The sequence below is a fragment of the Syngnathus typhle genome, linkage group LG15 (genome assembly GCF_033458585.1).
Source record: "Syngnathus typhle isolate RoL2023-S1 ecotype Sweden linkage group LG15, RoL_Styp_1.0, whole genome shotgun sequence".
NCBI classification, from domain to species: domain Eukaryota; kingdom Metazoa; phylum Chordata; class Actinopteri; order Syngnathiformes; family Syngnathidae; genus Syngnathus; species Syngnathus typhle.
In genome coordinates this window covers 5,270,848-5,291,801 of record NC_083752.1, presented here as the reverse complement: position 1 = coordinate 5,291,801, position 20,954 = coordinate 5,270,848, and the positions used below count along the sequence as shown (strand labels likewise).

General features: G+C 41.6%; 1 protein-coding gene across 4 annotated transcripts in view; it reads left to right on the top strand.

The window, feature by feature from the left end:
• The window catches only part of med13a (mediator complex subunit 13a), a 42,365-nt gene that overhangs the window by 1,274 nt on the left and 20,137 nt on the right, over positions 1-20,954 (top strand). Inside the window, exons 3-5 of one of the 4 annotated variants that reach the window (XM_061298583.1) lie at positions 3,402-3,636; positions 11,272-11,440; positions 19,478-19,623. In XM_061298583.1, coding sequence (XP_061154567.1) covers positions 3,402-3,636; positions 11,272-11,440; positions 19,478-19,623 — 550 coding nt within the window. Of the gene's footprint in view, positions 1-3,401; positions 3,637-3,656; positions 3,893-11,271; positions 11,441-13,317; positions 13,493-19,477; positions 19,624-20,954 lie in introns of those variants that run through there. The other 3 variants (XM_061298584.1, XM_061298585.1, XM_061298586.1) reach the window with 3 other exon arrangements.

The following is a 20,954-nucleotide window of genomic DNA, read 5'->3' as shown; positions in this document are numbered from 1 at the left end:
TCAATTTTTGCAAGTGTCTTAATCTTTACATTCTCGAGTATTCACACCAACTAGGGCACAGAGGCCTGATTATTATATAATCTCTGGCATGCCTTTCTAGACAGTACAAACATCCAGGTTGCTACAGTTCCCAGCTTTTTCTTATGCATACTAAAAAGCTACTGGGAGTTGTCTTTGGCATCCAATGTGTTTATCTGTCTCTCAATATCTTTTCTCCTCATCGCTCGCTCTAAATTGTAGCAGTGTGTTGTCAGTTGACATTAGTGTTTCAGCTGCTTGCTTTCTTAGCTGCACACAATCGACAGCAAGCGGAAAAAGGTCTTACTCTCTGGCTGGATATTAATAATGATCTGTATTTGTTTAGCTTTTATTCTGCGGCTAATCGACTTGTCTCCGGCTTGAACTGATTCGCTTGTAAATGAGCGACCTTTTACGCGCTTCTGCAAAGGTTCTTATTGGAAGCCGCTCTTCCTCCAGCGCTATAAAAGCAGCAGCCCAAATGACCAGTGAGCAGAAAATGCAAAAGTGTACAGTACTCATAACATTGTAGTGTTATAATCGCACAGTCTTTTACCACCAATTGACTCGGTGCCAAAGCTGTCCACCCTCTCGGAAGGTAACATTTCATTGCAAGAAAATCCCCACTTTCTGTTCAACTCCGCTGGGCGTGCGGTGTGTGTGCACTGAACTCGTAATTACAATGTTTATGACAGCACTAGAAGGCTGCAGCACTGCATCCAGTGGACAGGCGAGGTCCAGGCTTGGTAGATGCCTGTCTGCCTGACGTTTTTCCTGCACACTGAGACTAAAAGCATAACACCACTACTGTTATGACTCGTGCACGGAACACACTCTGCTTTGTGGTTTCATGACGAAAGAATGCATACACACTGTGCCCCCCCCCTTCTCTCTTTAGTGACTACTTTTAATTCAGCAGAATAACAGCACAGTACTTCATTTGGCAGTTTGTAGAAGCTGCTTGTGAAAATAGTGCAGTTGTTGAATTCAGTAATAATAAGGAATGCGTGTCAGCGTGTTGGATATTGTAGTTTGCAAGTGTAAAAATAAGTTTGAATCAATCATTTTCTGCTTTTGTGTTGAATTTAAATAACGTGTTTTGCTTTTACTTTGGGAAATGACGACCGTTTTGCCTTTTTTCCTGTTACGCCGTGGAGCAACCCTGCTCCAGCTCACCTTCAACCCCAATTAGGACACGTGCAATTTCAACTTGATTGGTAGCTATTGCATCCTCATTTTGTCTCAATTGCTTTGAGGTCAAATAATCTGCAGTCACTTGCATTCAGACTCGTCAGAGCGGCGATGTCATTATTTGTCAACCGTGCGGCTTGCGAGAAGCTTTTCTGGTTAAGAGCAATCTTTAAAAATTTGACTTGACCTCATTCTTAACCGCCAATAGAATGATTTTTAATTTTTTTTTGCTTCATCTCTGAAGTCTAGTAGGGGTCCAGTTTGGTAAGCATCACCTGTTGCTCGTGTCATCTTGAAAGGCAGCTGTTTGAACACGCAGTGCCTCTTCCTCCCCCCCCCCCGTCGAGATTGGCAGCAAAGTGGCCAGGGGGAAGGTGAGCAGCTGGCAAAATCGAGTCGTAAACCTCAAGTTTGCATCACTCCTGGAACACTTCTTGACTCTCTATCCAGTGGATTTGGCTTGAGATTCCATCCGAATGCGGCTGCAAGACAGCCGGATTTGCCTTACACAACCGTCCGTGTACACAAACACGTTTTTTAGCAAGGCGCTCATCATGGGAGAAAGACACTTTTGCACGCGCAGCGTCATTGTTACTAATAAGATTTTTGGCCCTTTTGATCATTATTGTCACCGAACAGATATCTGCGGTGAACTGAAATCGATTGTGGGTAGTGCAGCAGTGAATTCCAATGTTTTTGGGCCTTATTCTTCCAAATCAGGCTCAGCAGGTTTCCGTGTGTTATTTAAATGCGCCAAGCATACGGCTTTGTATATTTGTCTTTACACTCGTGCATTGTTTGCACAAGTGTTATGACCCTGTGTGCTTTGTCATTTCAGCGAGGTAAAAGATTCAGCTTCAAGTGTCAGCGGAAGGGAACTTTAGGTTTTCAAAAAGATGCAATGCATTTAATGCTTAGTTTAATTAATGTTAATAACAGCATATCATTTGGTGATAGCAGAAGATTTGTACTGTACACAAATGTGTATGAACCTCATTGTTTATATTTGCTGTACTCCCTTAAGATCGTTTACAAAGCGCTTTTAGGCCGCCGATGTTGCTCGTCAACATTCTGTGTAAACAATCCGGAGGAGAAAAGGTTCAAATAAACCCGCACTGTTTACTTTACATCTCATTTAGGGAACGTAGCTGCATAAACGAGAGCGTCTTAGTCGACCCAGGCTTTTTTTTTTTTTAGGCTTAAAAACAACACGTAACAAATATTCCCAAAGTTTATGCGAGCAGACGACTCAAGCAGAAACGTTTTGATTTACTTGAGATTTTATTTTCAAGTGCCGTACTACTCGTAATTTCGGCAGGATCTGCAGCGCCTATTTGTCAGGCTCTCATCCTGACATGATCCCTGCATCAACTTTGCAGCCCAAATCATAAATGTGCGTTATTCAGAACGATTACTGAAATAAAGCGTTCTAGCACCCTTAAATCTTTCTCAACACATCCACTTGTGTCAAAAGCGATACACTGTCACTTGACGAATAAAACATTCGTAACGCCGGTGGTGAATGTCGTCACTCATGCGCTAATGATGTTTCCCAATCTGTGAGTTCTTTTTCAACGGTCCTTAATTTAGCCCTCCGCTCCCACCATCACAGCTAACACTGCAAATCTCCCTAGCTTATCCCTAGCCAGGAACGAGCACCGCTTTGGCACAGCTAATAGCTTGTTCAGGCCCTCTGCTTTCGCACTTGAGTTAATATATCCCCAGAATTATAATAGATTAATTGCTCGTATATACAGAGGGGACAACCCGCCCGCTAACTCAAACCCAACGGCATGGAAATGAACCGTCCGTACTGGCACGGATGAGTCAAAATGGAGAACTGAAGGAGATAAGATGTTCTATGTGCGTCTTTTTACTTTTGCCCGATAGATATGGGCTGTTGAGCCGCAATGGATCTATCTGTACGTTCCAACTTTAACCACCTAATGACCCCGTTGGTGCTTTACGTCCCGTGAGATGCTTTCGTGCGTTTTGTTCACTCTGTTAAAGCCTTTTTTTTTTTTTTTCAAAACTACAAGAGCTCCTCAGCACTGGCCAATGATGAGGATTCAAGTTGTGTGATTTTCTTTTTATCCTAGCAGGCATGGGAGATTTATAAACATCATTGGTATTTATCGTAATTGTTTTATTCTCCCCCCCCCCCCCCCCCCCCCCCCCGCCTTGTCTTGCAGGCTGACTTGACAGGAATCAAATGGAAGAGGTTTGTGTGGCAGGGTCCCACCTCTGCCCCCATCCTGTTCCCGGTGACGGAGGAGGACCCCATCCTGTGCAGCTTCAGCCGCTGTCTGAAGGCCGACGTGTTGAGCGTATGGCGACGCAGCCAGCGGCAGGGGCGGCGGGAAATTTGGCTCTTCTGGTGGGGGGAAGACCCCAACTTTGCTGATCTCATCCACCCCGAGCTTGCCGGTGAGTGGTGCTCGGCGTATACGCACACACGGTGTTGTTCCTTTTGACATCCCGACAGGTTTTTGAGTGCACGCGAGAGAGAGAGCGGACGGAGTGTATAAAGCACTTTGCAGCTCATATCACATCAAAGTCTGTTTACACGTCTTGGGAAGTGCAACTGCATATGCGATGAGTCTTTTACGGCAGCGCCGGAATCCCGAGAAGATGATGTTGGCTTCAAAAAAGAAAATCTGGGGTTATGAACGTTGACTTTAAAGTGAGTTTAGCTTTTAGTTGCAACCGTGCCGAAAAAAAAAAGAGTGTACCTGAGACACTTTTATGTGTGATGTAGGACTCATGTTTTGCAAAAAAAAAAAAAAAAAAAGGGCAAGCCTCATCCAATTGGTGGCTTTTTTAAAAAAATCAACTCTTTGTGTGTTTTGACTGTGACGCAAAAAGTGCGACCCTTTTAACCAAATCAATTTTAGTTGCATTTGCAAATGAGATGATTAAAAAAAGACACATACTATAAACATGATGAAGCGTCCTGGCAAGAAATAGAATCTCCGAATACAAAATTAACACCATTTGTCGGACTCACTCAAGCCAGCAGAGTGATAGGTGTAAAAGATGACGGAAAGTCGAAAGGCTTTTTGCAGTTTTCTGTATAATAAAAAACGTGAAGATAAATCACGCTGTCATGACATGTTATTGGTTGGACTATGAAAAATGATACAGGTTTCAGTGGCTGTCAGGTGGGCACAGGGGATAGCCTGCAAGTCGGCACCCTGGGGAAATGTAAAAAAAAAAGAATTCGGTGACTGATGAGCCAGCCCAGCCACACTGGTAGTACCAGCACCTGTAGGGCACCGCTGTCTCCGTGGAGACAGCAGCTATCATGTGGGCTCATTTTTACATTAGTCTTGGAGTATGTGTGTGTGCGGGGGGAGGGGGGGGGTGTCGTACCCCCATGCAGCACACTAAACCAGAGCATGTGTAGCTATTCTACAGAGAATGGGCAAGAAATGATGCGGGTGTAAAAGTGAGCTCAGCTCCATCTTAACTCGAGCGCATCGCAGCTCGCAGGTGTGCAAGCATGCGGAAAGAAGAAAAATGCAGCCCGCGGTAACCTTCGCGCAGAGGGCTGGAAGAGGCCATTTTTATTCATTCTCTCTGCCGTGTCGATTGAATTTTGGAGGTCGAGCTCTGCAAAACTTTTCGATGACTCCTCTTCATTATTGTGGCTGAAGCGGACTCCGAATGAAAGGCTTCGACGGGCGAAGCGTTCAGTTTTTTGCAAAACGTATGGCTCGGGTCGAATAGTGAGTACGAATTTTGCTAGTCGGTAAAACCTCGGCGAGGGTCTTCTTACATACTCCGGCCAGGCAGGTTCACCCCAAAAAAATGGAATGATTGAATATCGCAAAGAGCAGCTGTACCTCTTGGGAATTGGAAATGATGAATCATCATTTTAGGGACTTTTGATGTGCTTTTTAAAATAGATAAATCATTATTTTGAAAAAAGAAAAAAAAATACATTTGATGGCACCTGATGCAGTTTCTATTCCTCCAGCTGAGGTTCACCTAACTTAAAACTCTCAAGTGAATGTGCTTGTGTACCTGTTTGCAGATTTTTTTTGTCATTTGTGAGTTTCTGCAATGTGCCAGAAGTGGGCAAATTACTTTTTGTGTGCTAAATACTATCAACCACTGGAATGGACAATTTAAATGATGGTGAGGCGCCCACTATTTTTCATTAGCGCTGCTGGAGGGACCACATAGAGGGGGACCACACAATTCCTAACCACATGTGTGGCAAAGACACAATTTGAAATATGTGCCGACCCACTAATCGCAAAAATGTGCCCATAATTTTCATCCAATGCACTTAGAAACTTTTTTTCCTCCTGTTCCTTCCTTGGGGAATGGAAAAGATTATTCAACACAGGCAAAAATACTTGCATACTTCAAAACAATAAATGATCAAATTATTTATTTGAGTACATATTTTTTCCCATTTTTTCCCATCTTCCCATCAGTCATCATTTAAAATCGCTGATCGGTGATGGGTCGCTAAAATCCCGACCGTGTCAAGTCTAATAAATAAATCAAATAAAATACAATTTAATTAAATACAATTAGATTAAATACAATTAAAATAAATAAATAAATACGGTTTGGTGTGTGGTTTAAGAGTTAAAATATTTTTCGTCTGTACTTCCAGTATGATGTCAAGTTTTAGTGCAATTTTGCTGGTTACCAGGCAAATGTGCTGCTTTCCTTGAATTTTGGCAGTCTGAAATGACCCCCAACCTCCCACCCCCCTTCAACCCTCATTAGATTAGCGCCCTGTGAAAGTCTTTTAATTTTGACCAAGTGCCATTTCTGTAAACCAGTGTGCCAGTAATCCCCTCTCTCCAGGGACATGGGGGGTGATTGAGTGAAGCGAAGGGCGTAAATTTGAGGAATCTTTTAATGTCTGACATTTCATCACTATTGAGGCTAACAACTGTCCAAGCACCTTCTCAACATTTATTTTTTGGACAACCGAAACCTGACACAATGAGAAAAATCATTCTAAAATTTTCCCCAAAAAGTAAATACCGTCGCTGGATTAAATGGCAACCCTCCCCCTCCTATAGATTGGGAATATGCATGTATTCTTATGCAAATATCCGTGCTCTCTTCAAATCTTCTGACCAGGGGCATCTAAAGCAAAAGATAAATGGCTGCCGTCTCCTCCTCCTCCCTAAAGACACACTAATCTTTTCAGCATAGGAATTTGCCATGGATGTTTTCTGTGTGGGAATAGTTTAACGTCACCTAAATTCATCGTACTTTGCTTGGGCCTTTTTTTTTTTTTTTTCCACTCCACTCCAATCCCAGTGGCATTTAGACAACGTTTGATTATGGTCGACATTAGCGGTTGTGCGGTGCTCAACATCAACGAGTGCAGATTTGTTGGGTAAACCATGCTATTTATTTTCACAATCAATATTTTGTACGCCCTACGTTACACAAATACGGATATTGATTTCAATTGAGGTTTATGGCCGCACACACATGCAAATAAATCGTGTTGCAAAAATGAGTAGAGGCCAGGGAAATATTAGCAAAACTAAATATTTCTTTGTCAAAAAATATGTACAAGGATTTAACCAACGTTTTGTTTAGTCAAGATGAAAATTCTGAATATTTTTGTGCTTGTGACGAAATGGACAAAAAGCTTACAGTAACATCTTCGTTTCCAACACTGACGTGTTTTTTTGTTCTTAATTGACGTCATTTATTTAGGGTTTGTAAAATTCACTACATACAAATCACAATAATATTAGGCTCAATTAGAAAAAGTAGATCCCAAGTCTACCTTGCACTTATCTAATTACTGTCTATTTTTCTTTGTTTTGACAAATTACAAGTCAATCCAAAAGCTTTGGGCCTTTTCCCCAGCCATCTGCATAACTCAATAACATGCAAATGATTGCAAAAAAAAAAAAGAAAACGATCCCCCTCACTATCTTAATATGTTCTGGGCTGATGCACAGTAACGCTAAGTGCTGGAGCCAGCCACAGCCACAGAGCTGGAGGGCTATATACGTACTTCCATGAGCCACGCAAACTTCAGCAGCATCCTTTACATTTTTAGCTCATGGAGGCAACCACGCAGAAATGTTATCAAAAGGCCACGGATATGCTTCCAGTTATTGACAAATCTATACTGGAGTGGACTGGCTGTCTTTGCAATGCAGACATAGTCTAACTGCAGCTTCACATGGATCGTTGCTTCTAACAACCAGCTCTGCTTTGCCACGCTGGGCTGCACTGAGCTCTTCCCCTCATTCCATTCCACTTAGCCACAAGGCAACAAACAGCTTCTACACTTGTTGTCACATTTTTTTTTTTTTTTTTTAGTTTAAATTTAATGCGAGGGTGTGGTTACTTCACCATGTAGAAAATAATGGGTGCTTTTAGCACATGTTTTTTTTCCCTTCATAGATGGTTGATCATTTGAAGAGAATGTGAGACGGAGAAGATTGCGATGAACTGATTATTTGAACTGATTGAGGTGATTGAGGAAAGAAAAAGCACCATTTAATAATACGCTATTCTTTTTCGACACTGATTGTAATTTTTTTTTCCGAATGGAAATTTCTTTACGTCCTATGAGGCAGGTCGGATCAATCTTTGTGAGTGTTCCCCAAGTATGAGCGCAAGAAAGCAAACGATACTAATTATCCCGAGTTGTCCAATTGTGTTAAAAGAGTTAATTACTCACGGTACTTAAATATTTACTATGGACACACTTCCATATAGTTGACGAAGTGAATAAATGTTTGGGTTAAGGAGGCTTCATGTTTCACTCTTATGATAATTTCCCGCTTGAGCCCAGCAGGAGCAATTTTGTTTTTACACATCATAAACGAAGATTAAAGTGGCTCGAGGTCACACATTTTAGCAAACATATTCACCAATTTGATATCATTTTCAGCGTCTTCAATTGAAAAGACACATTCTGCTACCGTATTTTCCGGACTATAAGGCGCACCTTCAATGAATAGCCCATTTTAAAACTTGAATCACCGGACTATAAGGCGCACCATTAATGCATCATGTCAGATTTTTAATCCAAATAAAATCATTCTCCATTTTATCTTTTTTATTTCAACTTCAGACGGAACAAATTACTTTATAACCACAAAATAATGATCCATAGTCTTTTTGATTCACGATTCATAGTCTCTAGCGGGCCACTTATGATTGATTTCATGACACAATGCTTCGGGCCAGTTTAAATTTAGGAATTTGGTCCATATATAAGGCGCACCGGACTATAAGGCACACAGTTGGCTTGCGCCTTATAGTCCGGAAAATACGGTACTTCTCTCCGGTTCAGCCATGGTCTTAAAATTCAACTGTCAGCTCTGTTAAATGATCGCGATCATAATTAGTCATTTATACACTGGAATTCATTTTCTGCTCCCTCTCCGATGGATCTTTCTTGACTGACGTAGCGCTTGGACTAGTCCATGCGTGGCGTGCTGGTCCACGGGTGCAGCCTCTCCCCTCTCTGTCTCGCAGTCCCTGTTCTCCGCTCAGGAAATATTCATTAATTAGCAATGGAGACTTTGTAGAGCCGTGCCGGTTTCTCCCCTCCACTCGCACATAAGTTGGAAATAGAGGCGAGGAGAAACCTTGTGGCCAGGCTGGGTAGAATCCCCATGAGCTCGCTCGATCACTAAGCATTAATCTTGCTGTTTAATGGCCGCTGCAGCTCAGTGACTATACACAAATGAGCAAATGCGTATGGATCCCCGCCTCTTAAAAAGAATTCCCCATGATTTTCTCACATTCCTTAAACCGATCCATACACATCATTTGGTGAGAGAGTCAAGAATTTTGGATGAGTCAACTACCAATGCTGCTCAATTTGCGCTGTCCTTGGCTCCTTGGTACAATAGGTGGCGGTGTTTTGAACACAGCTGCTATGCATCCGCTTAAGAGCTTTTATAAAGGTCACCTCATATGGGCCTGCCACAGGACACAGGAGGCAGCAACATAAAAGTGCCCCGGCCATCAGCTGGCCCAATAAATCTTTGTCTCAAAGAGGCCACTTATCTTTTGGAACATAACATGCCATCTAAGGTTTTGGCCTCAGTCAAAATAAGTTTTGAATGCTGCACGTGCATTTAACGCCATTGCTATTATGAGTATTAATACCGTATTTTCCGCACTGTAAGGCACACCTTCAATGAATGGCCCATTTTAAAACTTTGTCCATATATAAGGCGCACCGGATCATAAGATGCACCTTCAATGAATGGCCCATTTTAAAACTTTGTCCATATATAAGATATAGTATACATTTGGCCCGCGGGCCGGACTTTGGACACGCCTGCTGTAGTGGCTCAATATTGGTTCATATATAAGGCGCACCCGATTATAAAGTGCTGTCGGCTTTTGAGAAAATCTTAGGTTTTTAGGTGCTCCTTATAGTGCGGAAAATACGGTAATTAAAATAACAAAAATACTTGATTAGCCAATGAAGACTAATGATGATAATAATAGTAAATTATGAGTCACAATGGCATCTATACTACATCACAGTTCACCACCATTATTCATCCTGCAAAATAGTAAAACATACAGGTATATAAAGTCAAGGCAACTCCCCATCCTCATAAAAATCAATTGTGTCACTCAGCCCAAGTGTTTTGTCTTTTCTCCACTGCTTTCTGCATTCCCGCGTGTATCCCCGGAGTTGCCCGATAAAATAACGTCGCCATCAAATTCATTGCCCTCCTTACTTGGCAGTTCAAGCGAGGCTGTTGAACATTTGTCGTATTTTAAATTCGAGTGTTTCTCCGAGCTGTCGAAATGATGCTCATAAAGCTTGGAACTCTCCTTTAAAACGGAAAAGCCGCCTGGCATCGGTAACATTGTATATATTTTTTTTTCTTCCATCATTGACATTTGAAATATTTGATGCATTACAGCGGCAAGCCACAGTTTCAGTTAATAATTCAGGACATTTTGATTCATGCGGTTAGGGCTTCCTAAGCTGACTTGAGGAGTGGGTCACGGTGCTCATGCAGAGACAGCAGCGTTCTTGGATGCTCATGTTTGTTGGAGACTTGACTCAAAGGACAGCAAATCCTGTCAGATGTGAGCAATGGCTTATCCAGCAGCCAAGTCCGGTGCAGCCTGTTTGTCCTTGTGATATGCTTCTGCTGATATGTATTCATTCTCAACACAGTGGAAGAGCTCATCTGTTTATTTGTTTTTTTTACTCTTGCATGTCATGTCATCTAAAAGTCATCTTCAATCGCATCGGTTGAATTCCGATTCAAGCGCACAAGTGGAGTTTTTCTTTCTTTATTGCTTTTTGAGGTTATTTCATTCAGCATTTGCTGTACAAAAAAAAAAACTCCTAAACTCCTTTGTTCTTTAAGCTGCACGTTTTCTCTCCTCTTCCAACATTATCGTCTTCATTTCGCCATTGTTGCTTCTTGCCAGCTCGTGCAGGCGCTGTATTGAAATGCGCAATGCATCAGCCTCACTGATGCATAAAATACACAATATAGACAGTAAGAGAGGAAAAAAAAAAATAGACACTGAGGGGATCAACTGGAACTTCCACAGTCGAAAAGCAGGGAGCAGCAGGTGTCTCCTGGAGCTGTCTGTCTGTCAGTCAGAGTGAGCACACTTTGCATTTTTATGTCTTGTCATTTGAGACACGGCTCGCAGCTTTGCATTTCTAAGAATTGGTTTGTTTGCGTGTGTTCACTCTCAAGTGTCCGGGTCCTTGCAAAAGGTGTGACGCTCTCGTCACCATCTTGCCCCTGAGCAACCTTTTCAACATGTCCCTTCTGTTCATATTTATTGGCGTGTACAAAGGAAATTGAATAAATAATCATTTCATGCTGCTTTAAAATATCACCGTACTACTGAATGTTTAATCCCGCTTTAGTGAAGGCATGCACGTTTCAATTTCATGACATTGATTTAATTAGTGTGCAGTGACAAAAAAGGAATGACTCTTCCGTAACACAATGATGTCATTGCAAAATACGCTTGACGCCGTCGGACCTCCATTTCATCTTTTAAATGAATACCTTATGACCTTATGAGTAAATTTTTTTCTTCTCTGCCCTCCAGCCGAGGACGATGGACTCTGGGAGAATGGTCTTTCCTACGAGTGCCGCACGCTGCTGTTCAAAGCCATCCACAACCTGCTGGAGCGCTGCCTCATGAATCGCAGCTTTGTGCGCATCGGCAAGTGGTTTGTCAAACCTTACGAGAAGGATGAGAAGCCTATCAACAAGAGGTTAGCATTTGTTTTCCCGTTTTACATTTGTTTCTGGTGGTCGGATGCGGCCCTGCGGGTTGCGCGAGGCTTTCGATGATGCAAAGTTAACAGTTTAATTGCCTTTGTTTAAGGATAAGCTGCGGAGCGAGCACCTGGCTCAGATCGAAGCATACAGTGATTTTTTTTTTTTTTCAATCCTACAAATACACAGGGTCGAAATGCATTTTAAAACAATTGCGTTGTTTACTCGTTCATCTCAAGAATGATGCATTTGAATGGTTAACTGTCCGCAATTACTCGTAGCTTGTCGGTTGATATCCATCATGTGTGCACATTATGCTACTCGGCTGCAGGTTGTTTGCGGTGCAGTAATGTATTCTTGAAAGCAGCAGCGCTCGAAAGTAAACAAAAGGATTAGGAATGGATCAGGCTGTATAGAACATTGATGTCCCTGGGAAAGGTTTTGGCCCCAATGGTGATACACTAGGGTCATCTTTGGACGCACACAAATATCGTTTTATATTTATATTTAATTTATATTTTTATAATTTATATTTAATATTGTTTTTGATGGGAGAAAGAAGAGCAGATATATTTTTTTGTCTTACAATTATTATTATTATTATCACTATTATTATTATCTTATATTTAATATTGTTTTTGATGGGAGAAAGAAGAGCAGATATTTTTTTTGGTCTTACAATTATTATTATTATTATTATTATTATTATTATTATCATCATTATTATTATTATCGTTATTATTATCATTATCTTTAATGGATGCAAAATTCCAGCTCACATATGTAAGGGCCACACACAACAGCATCATTTTTTAAAAACATTTTTGTACATCATTTTATTATCCCTCTGCTGACAAGGTGTCACTCCAAAACCTAAGAGGGGCAAAATAATGCAAAGTAGAACTGGCTGCGACATTCATGACTTGTTTAGCTCGGTTACATTGCAAAGCGAGGAGTGACTAGCCCCGGCCAGCCAAGAGGAAAAAATGAATCCTTTCCTCTTTTCTTCTTCTGTGGAACACACACACACGCTCTCACTCTCTCTCTCTCTCTCTCTCTCTCTCTGTTTCTCATTTGCTCTCATATGTCTCTCTTTCACTCCGCAGCCTTCCCTCCACCCCCCCCCCCCCTTATGCTGTCTCAGAACAGACTGGGCAGGTTATAAATAGTGGTGCAACCACCCTGAATTTTACTTGTTGTCAGGGACGTTGTTGCGATTTCCTTTTATGTGTTTCAGCCACACTGGAATTTGAACAGACACAACGCCTCCATTTGTTGTTTTGCTTTTAAATTCCTTCACATCATATTCGGACTCTTGTTTTCTCCTCAAATGCCTGCACAATTGGCACAGTTAATTGTTGAATGTTAGTGGTCATGTTGGTGTCATGTCTTTATTTAGCGCTAAATGTTATAGCATTGAATTTATTTGATGTACCTTTCCCTGTTCTGGGAAGTAAAAATAGACTTAAGATTTTGGTTGGACTGCTCAGTTGCCATCTGCTGATGGAAAAAGCTCAAAAGACCCCCCCCCCCCCTCCATCCCTCCACCCCAAGTCCACACCTCCCTGTTAATCATCCCAAGTCTCCAGTTGGTGGAGGCTGGAGCCAGCTGACAGTGTTCATAACCTCAACCCTCGCCCTCAGAGCCTGGATTGAAATACTTATGACCCCCCCCCCCCCGACACACACACACACACACACAGTAGCCTCCTTTATTTTCTTAGCATTCTTAAATATTATAAAAAAAGGTTTCTGCTTCCTAAGGCTCCCATTTACGATTTATATATTTTATTTTTATATTTTGTTATTGTTTGCAAAAAAAAAAAAAAATCCAACATGTGTTGACAAGTGCAAATCTTTCTTTGTCTTCAAGTAGTGCAAGCAGGTTGTTCCGGTGACGCTGTGAGCTAGACTGGCTTTGGAAAACAGCAGGAGAGAAAAAAAGAGGGAGAGCCTGAGAGCGATGGAGAGAGGGAACGGACAAGGGAGAGCTCATCTCGGTTGTCATGGCAGCAGAGAAATGCACCCTGGGATCGCGTGTTTCCTAGGTGAAGCGGGATGCTTGCATACTATTGGTCAAAGTCGACTTGTCAACTTGCTCCTAATTGGCCCCGTTTCCGAAAACTAGTGCTTGATGTTTTGATCAGGATAAAGGAATAGCGTTTTTAAAGCAGCGCTTCACAAGATGTAATAAGAGTGTTCAAATCAAATGTTTTTTTTTTCCATCTTACGTTCCTTTGAATCAAGAATTTGAGCACATGATGAGTGTAACTGTTCTGTGTCTGAGAACATTCTTTTGGCATTGTTGTGTCCAGTGTCAGGAGGTAGGTGTGTGTTTGTGTGTGCGTCCCAGTGCACCACCGCGGCAAGCCGCGCTCTTGTTAAGTAGGACAGTGCGGGATAAAGGGCCACTGCCTCCAGTCTGGGGCTAAAGCGCTAAATTTATCCCCTCCGTGCTCGGAGCATAAGACAAACACACAGGCAGACGATGTGCATAGGAGCATGTGTGTGTGTGTGTGTGTTTGTGTCAACAGCCAGCATGCAGTCTGCAAGAGATGCCAACAAGAGCAAGGAATAATGCGCTTTGAAACAATCACAACACATGTAGACCTCCGGGAAAGGGTCAAATATCGTTACCCCTGGCTGTTTCTTGTAATTCATTAGTCCTTGCAGCAACAGGAGCACATGACTTGCGGCTCTGTGTTTACATATATGGCTCTTTCTTCTCGTATTTCATATACATACATATTAGAGTTCCGACAGGAGGCTTATTAATGGTGTAAATGCTTGAATTATAATGCAGTGCTTTCTGTGTCATCACTGTGATTGTTCTCATAGGTTTGTCTTTTAAAATAGAAGACTCAGATGGTATTCATAATAATAACAATATTATTATTAATAATAACGATAATAATGATATAAATAATGATCATAATAATAATCTATTTTCTATACCGCTTCCAAATGTAAAAGAAAAAAGGATAACTTATAGTCTGCAATTGATTCTTACTTTATTCTCTTATTATCAAAATGCTCTCTGGAAATTAAAGATTTTACGCAGTGTGAGAATAGATTCATTTATTGATTTATATTTTTAATCTAAGAACTCCCGTCTGCATGAGAGAGAAGCTGATTGCAAACACACTGGCTGGTGAGTTATTTGAAAATGTATAACGTGGGTTTGGGTGCGACGGGAGCAATCTGGAACCTGACGTGCATTTTTGGGGTTGTGTCTGTATGACCTATTTCTGTATGATCTTCGCGTTTCATAGACCTCTCTTGCCTTCCGGCTTTAATCTGACATGTGTAAAGAGGCTCTCCTGCATTTGTGGCTGAGGGAAATCAATTCCAAGTAATCAAGATTTGTGTGTGTATGTGTGTTGAAACCTGCTGGCCTTAAGAGTTTTAGCTTATTGTTTTGTCCGCTCACTCTCTTGTGTAAACACTGAGTGCAGCCAAACGCAGGCATGGCTCTTGTGGTGTGTGTTTGTGCTAGGTTGGCAGCAACGTGTTTCCCAGTGGTCAGGTGGCTTGACAGTAGGGGAGCTTATATCATCTTGGACAGGTGCCCGTGTATATTTTATTTGGGCTAAAATCAAAGGACAGGTTTCGCATTGTGTCACGGTGATTCCAAACCTAAATTAAAGCCGTGAGATGAGAACGGTGATGTGCCCTGGGCTGAGATTGCACTGATAGTTGTCAAAAGGGACTTGGAGTATTTAGTCGTTTCTGCCAGCAAGGGGCACCTCTGAGTTTCGGGGGCATCTATTACTCATCGAAATGTGGTACCGTAATTTTCGGACTATAAATCACACTGGAGTATAAATCGCACTAGCCATAAAATGCCCCAAAAAGTAAAAAAACATATATATGTATATAAGTCGCTACTGAGTATAAGTCAACCCCCCCCCCCCCCAAACTATGAAAAAACACGCGACTTATAGTCCGAAAATTACGGTACCCCCCCCCCCCAAAAAAAAAGAAGAGCAAAATATGCTATGCTCGGTCCACATGGTCTGCAATTTACATGTTTCTTTAATATTTGACATGTTAAATTTTAAACGACACCTGTCTTTTTATAGGCTGTGACTTTAGATTTTTTTTTTTTTTCCATAATAGACGTTTCAGTGCTGACATTTTGGAATTCGGAGGACAACTGTTCTAATCCATAAGGGTCATGTTGGGATCTTAACATGGCCTAAATTTTCAACAGGATTACATTTTTTTGCAGTATGGGAAACCCCTTATAGACCAAAGAAGAATGATGATGTTTCAAGATGGCCGTAGTTTTTATTTTTCAAGAATTAGTAGCTTTAATTCCAGAACCAGTCAGGCAAACCACGTTTCCTTGCTTCAGATGTTATTAGCAAGCAAATGGACACGTCAAAGCAGAGGTGATCAAATGTCAAGAGATGGATGGGTGTCTGGCTCTTTCCAGTGCAAGTTGTTGTCTTCATCTCAACGGAAGCGCAACTCTTAGCTGCGAACACACCAAGCATTTGAGGAATGTCACAGCACTGCAGTCTCCTTGTTTTTTCCTCCCGTCTTTTCATGCTCCCGTCCCCCCCCATTGTCCGCCGTCACTCCCTTGAGACTCTCTTGACTTGACAAGTTCCATATTGTCCTTGCAAGCGTGTGGCAAAACATTACCTGGAATCTCCTCATTATGCTAGTCGTCCCCATTAAAGTTCCCCCGTGAGGCTTGTATTAATTCTTCACATTAGCAAACAAAATTCATATTACATTGGGACATAGACGGGGTTTGCTTTCTGGCAAATGGGAGCCAAAGCATTATAAAGATGGAGCGTCGGGAAAATGCGTCTCGTTTGCCAATAAAGCAGTGATCCCGCGAGACAAAAAAATATAAATACAGTGTTCCTTTACAGCAGATTAGACGGCGGATTGTTGGATTAGGATGCTCCATTGGTTCAGGTTTTCATGTTGCAACAACAAATTATAGACGCACCCACTGGGAGGCATTTAGAAGTAGTTTGAGTCAGCAATTACACTTTACTCCAATATTTTAGGTTTGACAAAGTCACTGACAGGGATATGCATGTCCCTTTTATTTAAGATTAAGCGAAGCTATTTTAATTTTGGTTGGTCAACAGCAACCTATCCACGTGACGACGGTGGTGGCTATCAGCCCCATTCAGTCTCTCTGATGTCTTCCCGCTGCCACACGACTTGCTGCTGGCCTTTGGCACCTCATTTCCATCACTTGGCAGCTGACAGCAAATGGAGCCACCTTCCCATCTTGTCGCACTTCTCCAAATACTCACCGGATTATATTTTATTCTTGGCCTTTGACCCTTTGCATCTGAGACTTAAGACTGTGAATTTAGCTGTTGCCAACTGGGAATGGGGGGGTGATCATTTGGTGTGTAGAATTTCTTTTTTTTTTTTTCAAAGATTCGTAGCAAAGAATTACATTGGATAACACCGATCAGCTAATTTTTACAATCAGACATCACACACGGATATGAAAGGATTGCGCAACAGTTTGCGAAGGGACTGTTTTTCTTTACTGGTGACGGCCATGTGTAAAGACACGCCGTGATGTTGTTTTGGTCGTCTCTTTGTCAAATGCTAAGCGTACACCTGTTGACACCACGTGACCCAGCGGCTCAGCTGCTCCACCTCGCAATAACAAATACATTTCAAATACATACAGGCAGACCGTAAGGAGAAGACTTTTACGTTTCCACAGGTAGTAATATAATTGGTAATCCTGTCGGCGCATCTTTCACATGCTATTTACGCTAGTCTGCAATTTGAATGTGCTGAGCCACAGATGGCAACCCGCTCCCTCAAGCACTTTACGCATACGAACGTGTCGTGTAAGGTATTGCGTGTTTTTCTGTTGAGGTGTGCACAATACAACACAAACCATCTCTCCATTTCGCCATCTTGTTTTAATTCCATGCACATGGTGTTAAAAGCACATCCGTTTTATTGCACTTCTATAAAGCGCTTGTACACATTCATACTGTACGGCAATTGAGGCCTTTGACTTCATCAGTTTCCCAAGTGGTTCCTCTTAAACAGCAGTCAAAAAAAAGCCAAGTTTAATTTACTGCTCTATGACCAGAGCTGTCATATCACACCTCCTTAAACAAAGGCTCCATTTTTTTGGGGGGGTTGCACCATATGGCCTTATTTCGTAAAGGTCTTTTTATTTTTTTTTCCCCCGCAGCCTCAACCCTCCACCTTTTCTCCGTTCATCACGGCTGTAACTACCCGATGACGAAAAGAGCAATTATTTCCCGGCCGTTCCCACTTAGGCCCTCGATACCAAAGAAATGGCGTCATGAAACTACGCATTACCCCTCTGGAATCCGTCGATGAATTCAAATGTAGCGTTAGATGGTCTGTGTAAAAGTAACCACCCCAAGTAAGCTAGGTCACTGTTCATTTCATTTTGGAACCACTCCTTTCTGGTCGAAAGCGTAACCCCTAGTGAGGAAAGTCTTCTCCGTAAACGAGCTTAAACGGCCGGGTGGCCGTGCAGCGCTTCGTAATGATTAAGAAGAAGCCGAGCTGCAAGGCAAAGCTTTGAATCGATGTCCCGAGCCCCTCCGACGGTTATAAGCTTAGGCTAATGACTGCGAATGAGCTCTAAGTGGCTCAAGCACGTTTCCTTCACAGGTTGGCTTGGCTGAGCGTTGAGGTGAGGAGCAGAGGTATTTTGAAAGGAGCATCGAGTCCAGCCCTCTGCTCCATTACACCGCCAATGAGTTGAAGTGGTTTGGCCATCTGATAAGGATGATAAATATTCCAGTCAGCCAGGAAACTCCAGGAAAGACTTGAGGGGATAAGATAACCCTCGTGAATGAGCAGTTATTGTCATCTTGAGGAAATGCTGAAAACATGTTTTAAAATCGTCATCTTTAATCTCTTATCCCAAGATATATGTTGATTCAAGGGATCCCTTTTGAAAATAGTTGGGAAGGGGAAGAAATGAATTATTTAAACAGATTGTATGGCCTCTGCGATGAAAACTTTATTTCTTTTTCACTTTGAAGGCGAACATCAATTCCTGTCGGAGCTATGGAATTTAAAAGTATCCCTCATATAAATAAATTTAAATATATTTTTTTCTGGCAGTTATAGGACTTGTTCTGTCCGTTCTTTTTCCCTGCCATTGTTAATTAAATTGTTAATTTTTTAATTCAGTGGCACGTTTTCCTCAAAGACTTTGGGACCCAAGGGCTGAATGTTCAAATGTCATTATGGACAAAAAATATAGAACCAGTCGTATTGGAAATTCAGAAAATCCAGATGCCATCTATAAGGATACAATTCTTATCTTTCCTAAGGCAGAATATTTTTGTACAATTCTTTGCTCTTTCGGTATATTGAGTTGACGTAAAAGTACTCCGGTAGATTCATAAGTCTGTAGCTCACCTTCATCACTCTTATCGTGAGTGAAGACACACACACACAAAATATGAATATCAGCCATTCACTAATGAGCATTCCTTCATTTTTTTTTCCGAGGAAAATGATTATAAGATTGAACGCCAGTCTCGGCGGGCACCAGCTTAGGGCATCTCGCTACTATGTATTCGGTATTATCTTATTTGAAGTGCTCTCGCTCCATCTTCATTGCGCCCGGGCCGGCGCCTGCCTATCTGCTCCTTTTCTTAATCCTCTGCAGAGTAGGTGTGCGAGAGTCGGAGGGAGAAGACTGATATTTTCTTAATCAAATCCTCTAAAGAAGCAACCCTCTTTTGATCCACTTCCAACCGCACCGTGTTCACTTTCAGTTAGCCGTCCTTCGACGTATTTGTATAGCGACCAAGATGGGGCTGGAAGAAAGTGGAAAACTATGCAGACAATGGACCGCATTTCTTTTTGCCCTATCCCATAATACAATTAAATATATATAAATGATGAATATTTTTTTTACATAACACCATTTTAGAGATGAATTCACAGACTGCCTGCCCCTCCCCTTCCACTTTGGTCACGTTCTTGCACTTCAACGATGCATCCAAGAAGACTCATTTGTGTCTCTGTCTTGCTTACAGCGAGCACCTGTCTTGCGCCTTCACCTTCTTCTTGCACGGCGAGAGCAACGTATGTACCAGCGTGGAGATCAACCAGCACCAGCCCGTTTACCATCTGACAGAGGAGCATCTCACTCTGGCTCAGCAGGCGTCGAACCCCTTCCAAGGTGGGTGGAGCTAAGAGTTCCAGCAAAAAAAAATATATATATATTGCTGATGTTTAATGCACATTTTATTTGTGTGGAGTAGTGGAGGTTGAATTAGTTATAAATGATCCTTTTCTGTTTTACCTATAGAAAATAAATTGCCTCTGCACAAAAGAATAATGGCGTAATTGTTTTAATGGATAATTTAAATTGTTGAAAAAGTTGATTCCGACTGTTATGACACTTCTGCGAGCGAGTTAATTGCTCCAGGATAATTCAAAGGACATATGTCAGAAGTGAAAGTCTCTTTAGTGATGAAAAAAATAAAATTCATTAGTCATCACAAGCCTGCCTCTTAAGTGTAATCTAATTTACATGATCTAATCAGAAATGTATTCCAGGGCTATTTTTACGCCCATGTACCTAACCTGCCTGTGTTATTTCAAGATTCAAATACACTGCTTAATTTTAAGCCTCAGAGAAAAGCAGACAACCGCCCCCCCCCCATCTTTATGCTGCCACTCCAGTGGAATAACAATGTTCACGAGCCACAACTGTAATTCAAATAAATCCAGTCCCTCACGACAGAAGGTTACAAGAAACCATTTGACTTTTTAAAATTTTTTTTATTCATTTTAAGATACGGAGACTTGTGACATGAGCTGTAATCACTTACTGTGGCAAAACTGTGTCGCCTCACTCACCCATAGGGGTTCGTTCAGTTGTTCGTTCACTAATAATGTCATTTTATTAGACTATAAATAAATGTCACAGTGTCTCACATAGCTCAACCATGTCCATTGTGAGAACTTGGATTAAATGACACCGTCTGTTTCTGTGATTGCCGCCTTGTCAGTCTTTTACTGTTGCTATATTGGAATGAAAGTCATCATTTTTGATTGGATCAACTACAATGTGTAATATTGTGAGAAGTGTTCATTTTATGGACCGTTAAGACCAAAAATGATAAGTACTGTTTGAGTTCAAGTACCGTATTTTCCGCACTATAAGGCGCACCGGATTATAAGGCGCACCTTCAATGAATGGCCCAGTTTAAAACTTTGATCATATATAAGGTGCACTGGATTATAAGGCGCATAGAATAAATAACTCAACGTTGCTCAAACGTTAATGCAATCCCAATATAGTAACACTCAAAATAGTGAAAACAATAGCATTATATCAATAACTCAACATTGCTCAAATGTTAATATCACACAACACACAAAATTAACACGTAAAGCTTACTTTAATAAATTAGTCCTCATCCACGAATCCATATTAGTCCATATATAAGGCGCACCGGATTACAAAGCGCACTGTCGGCTTTTGAGAAAATTGGAGATTTTTAG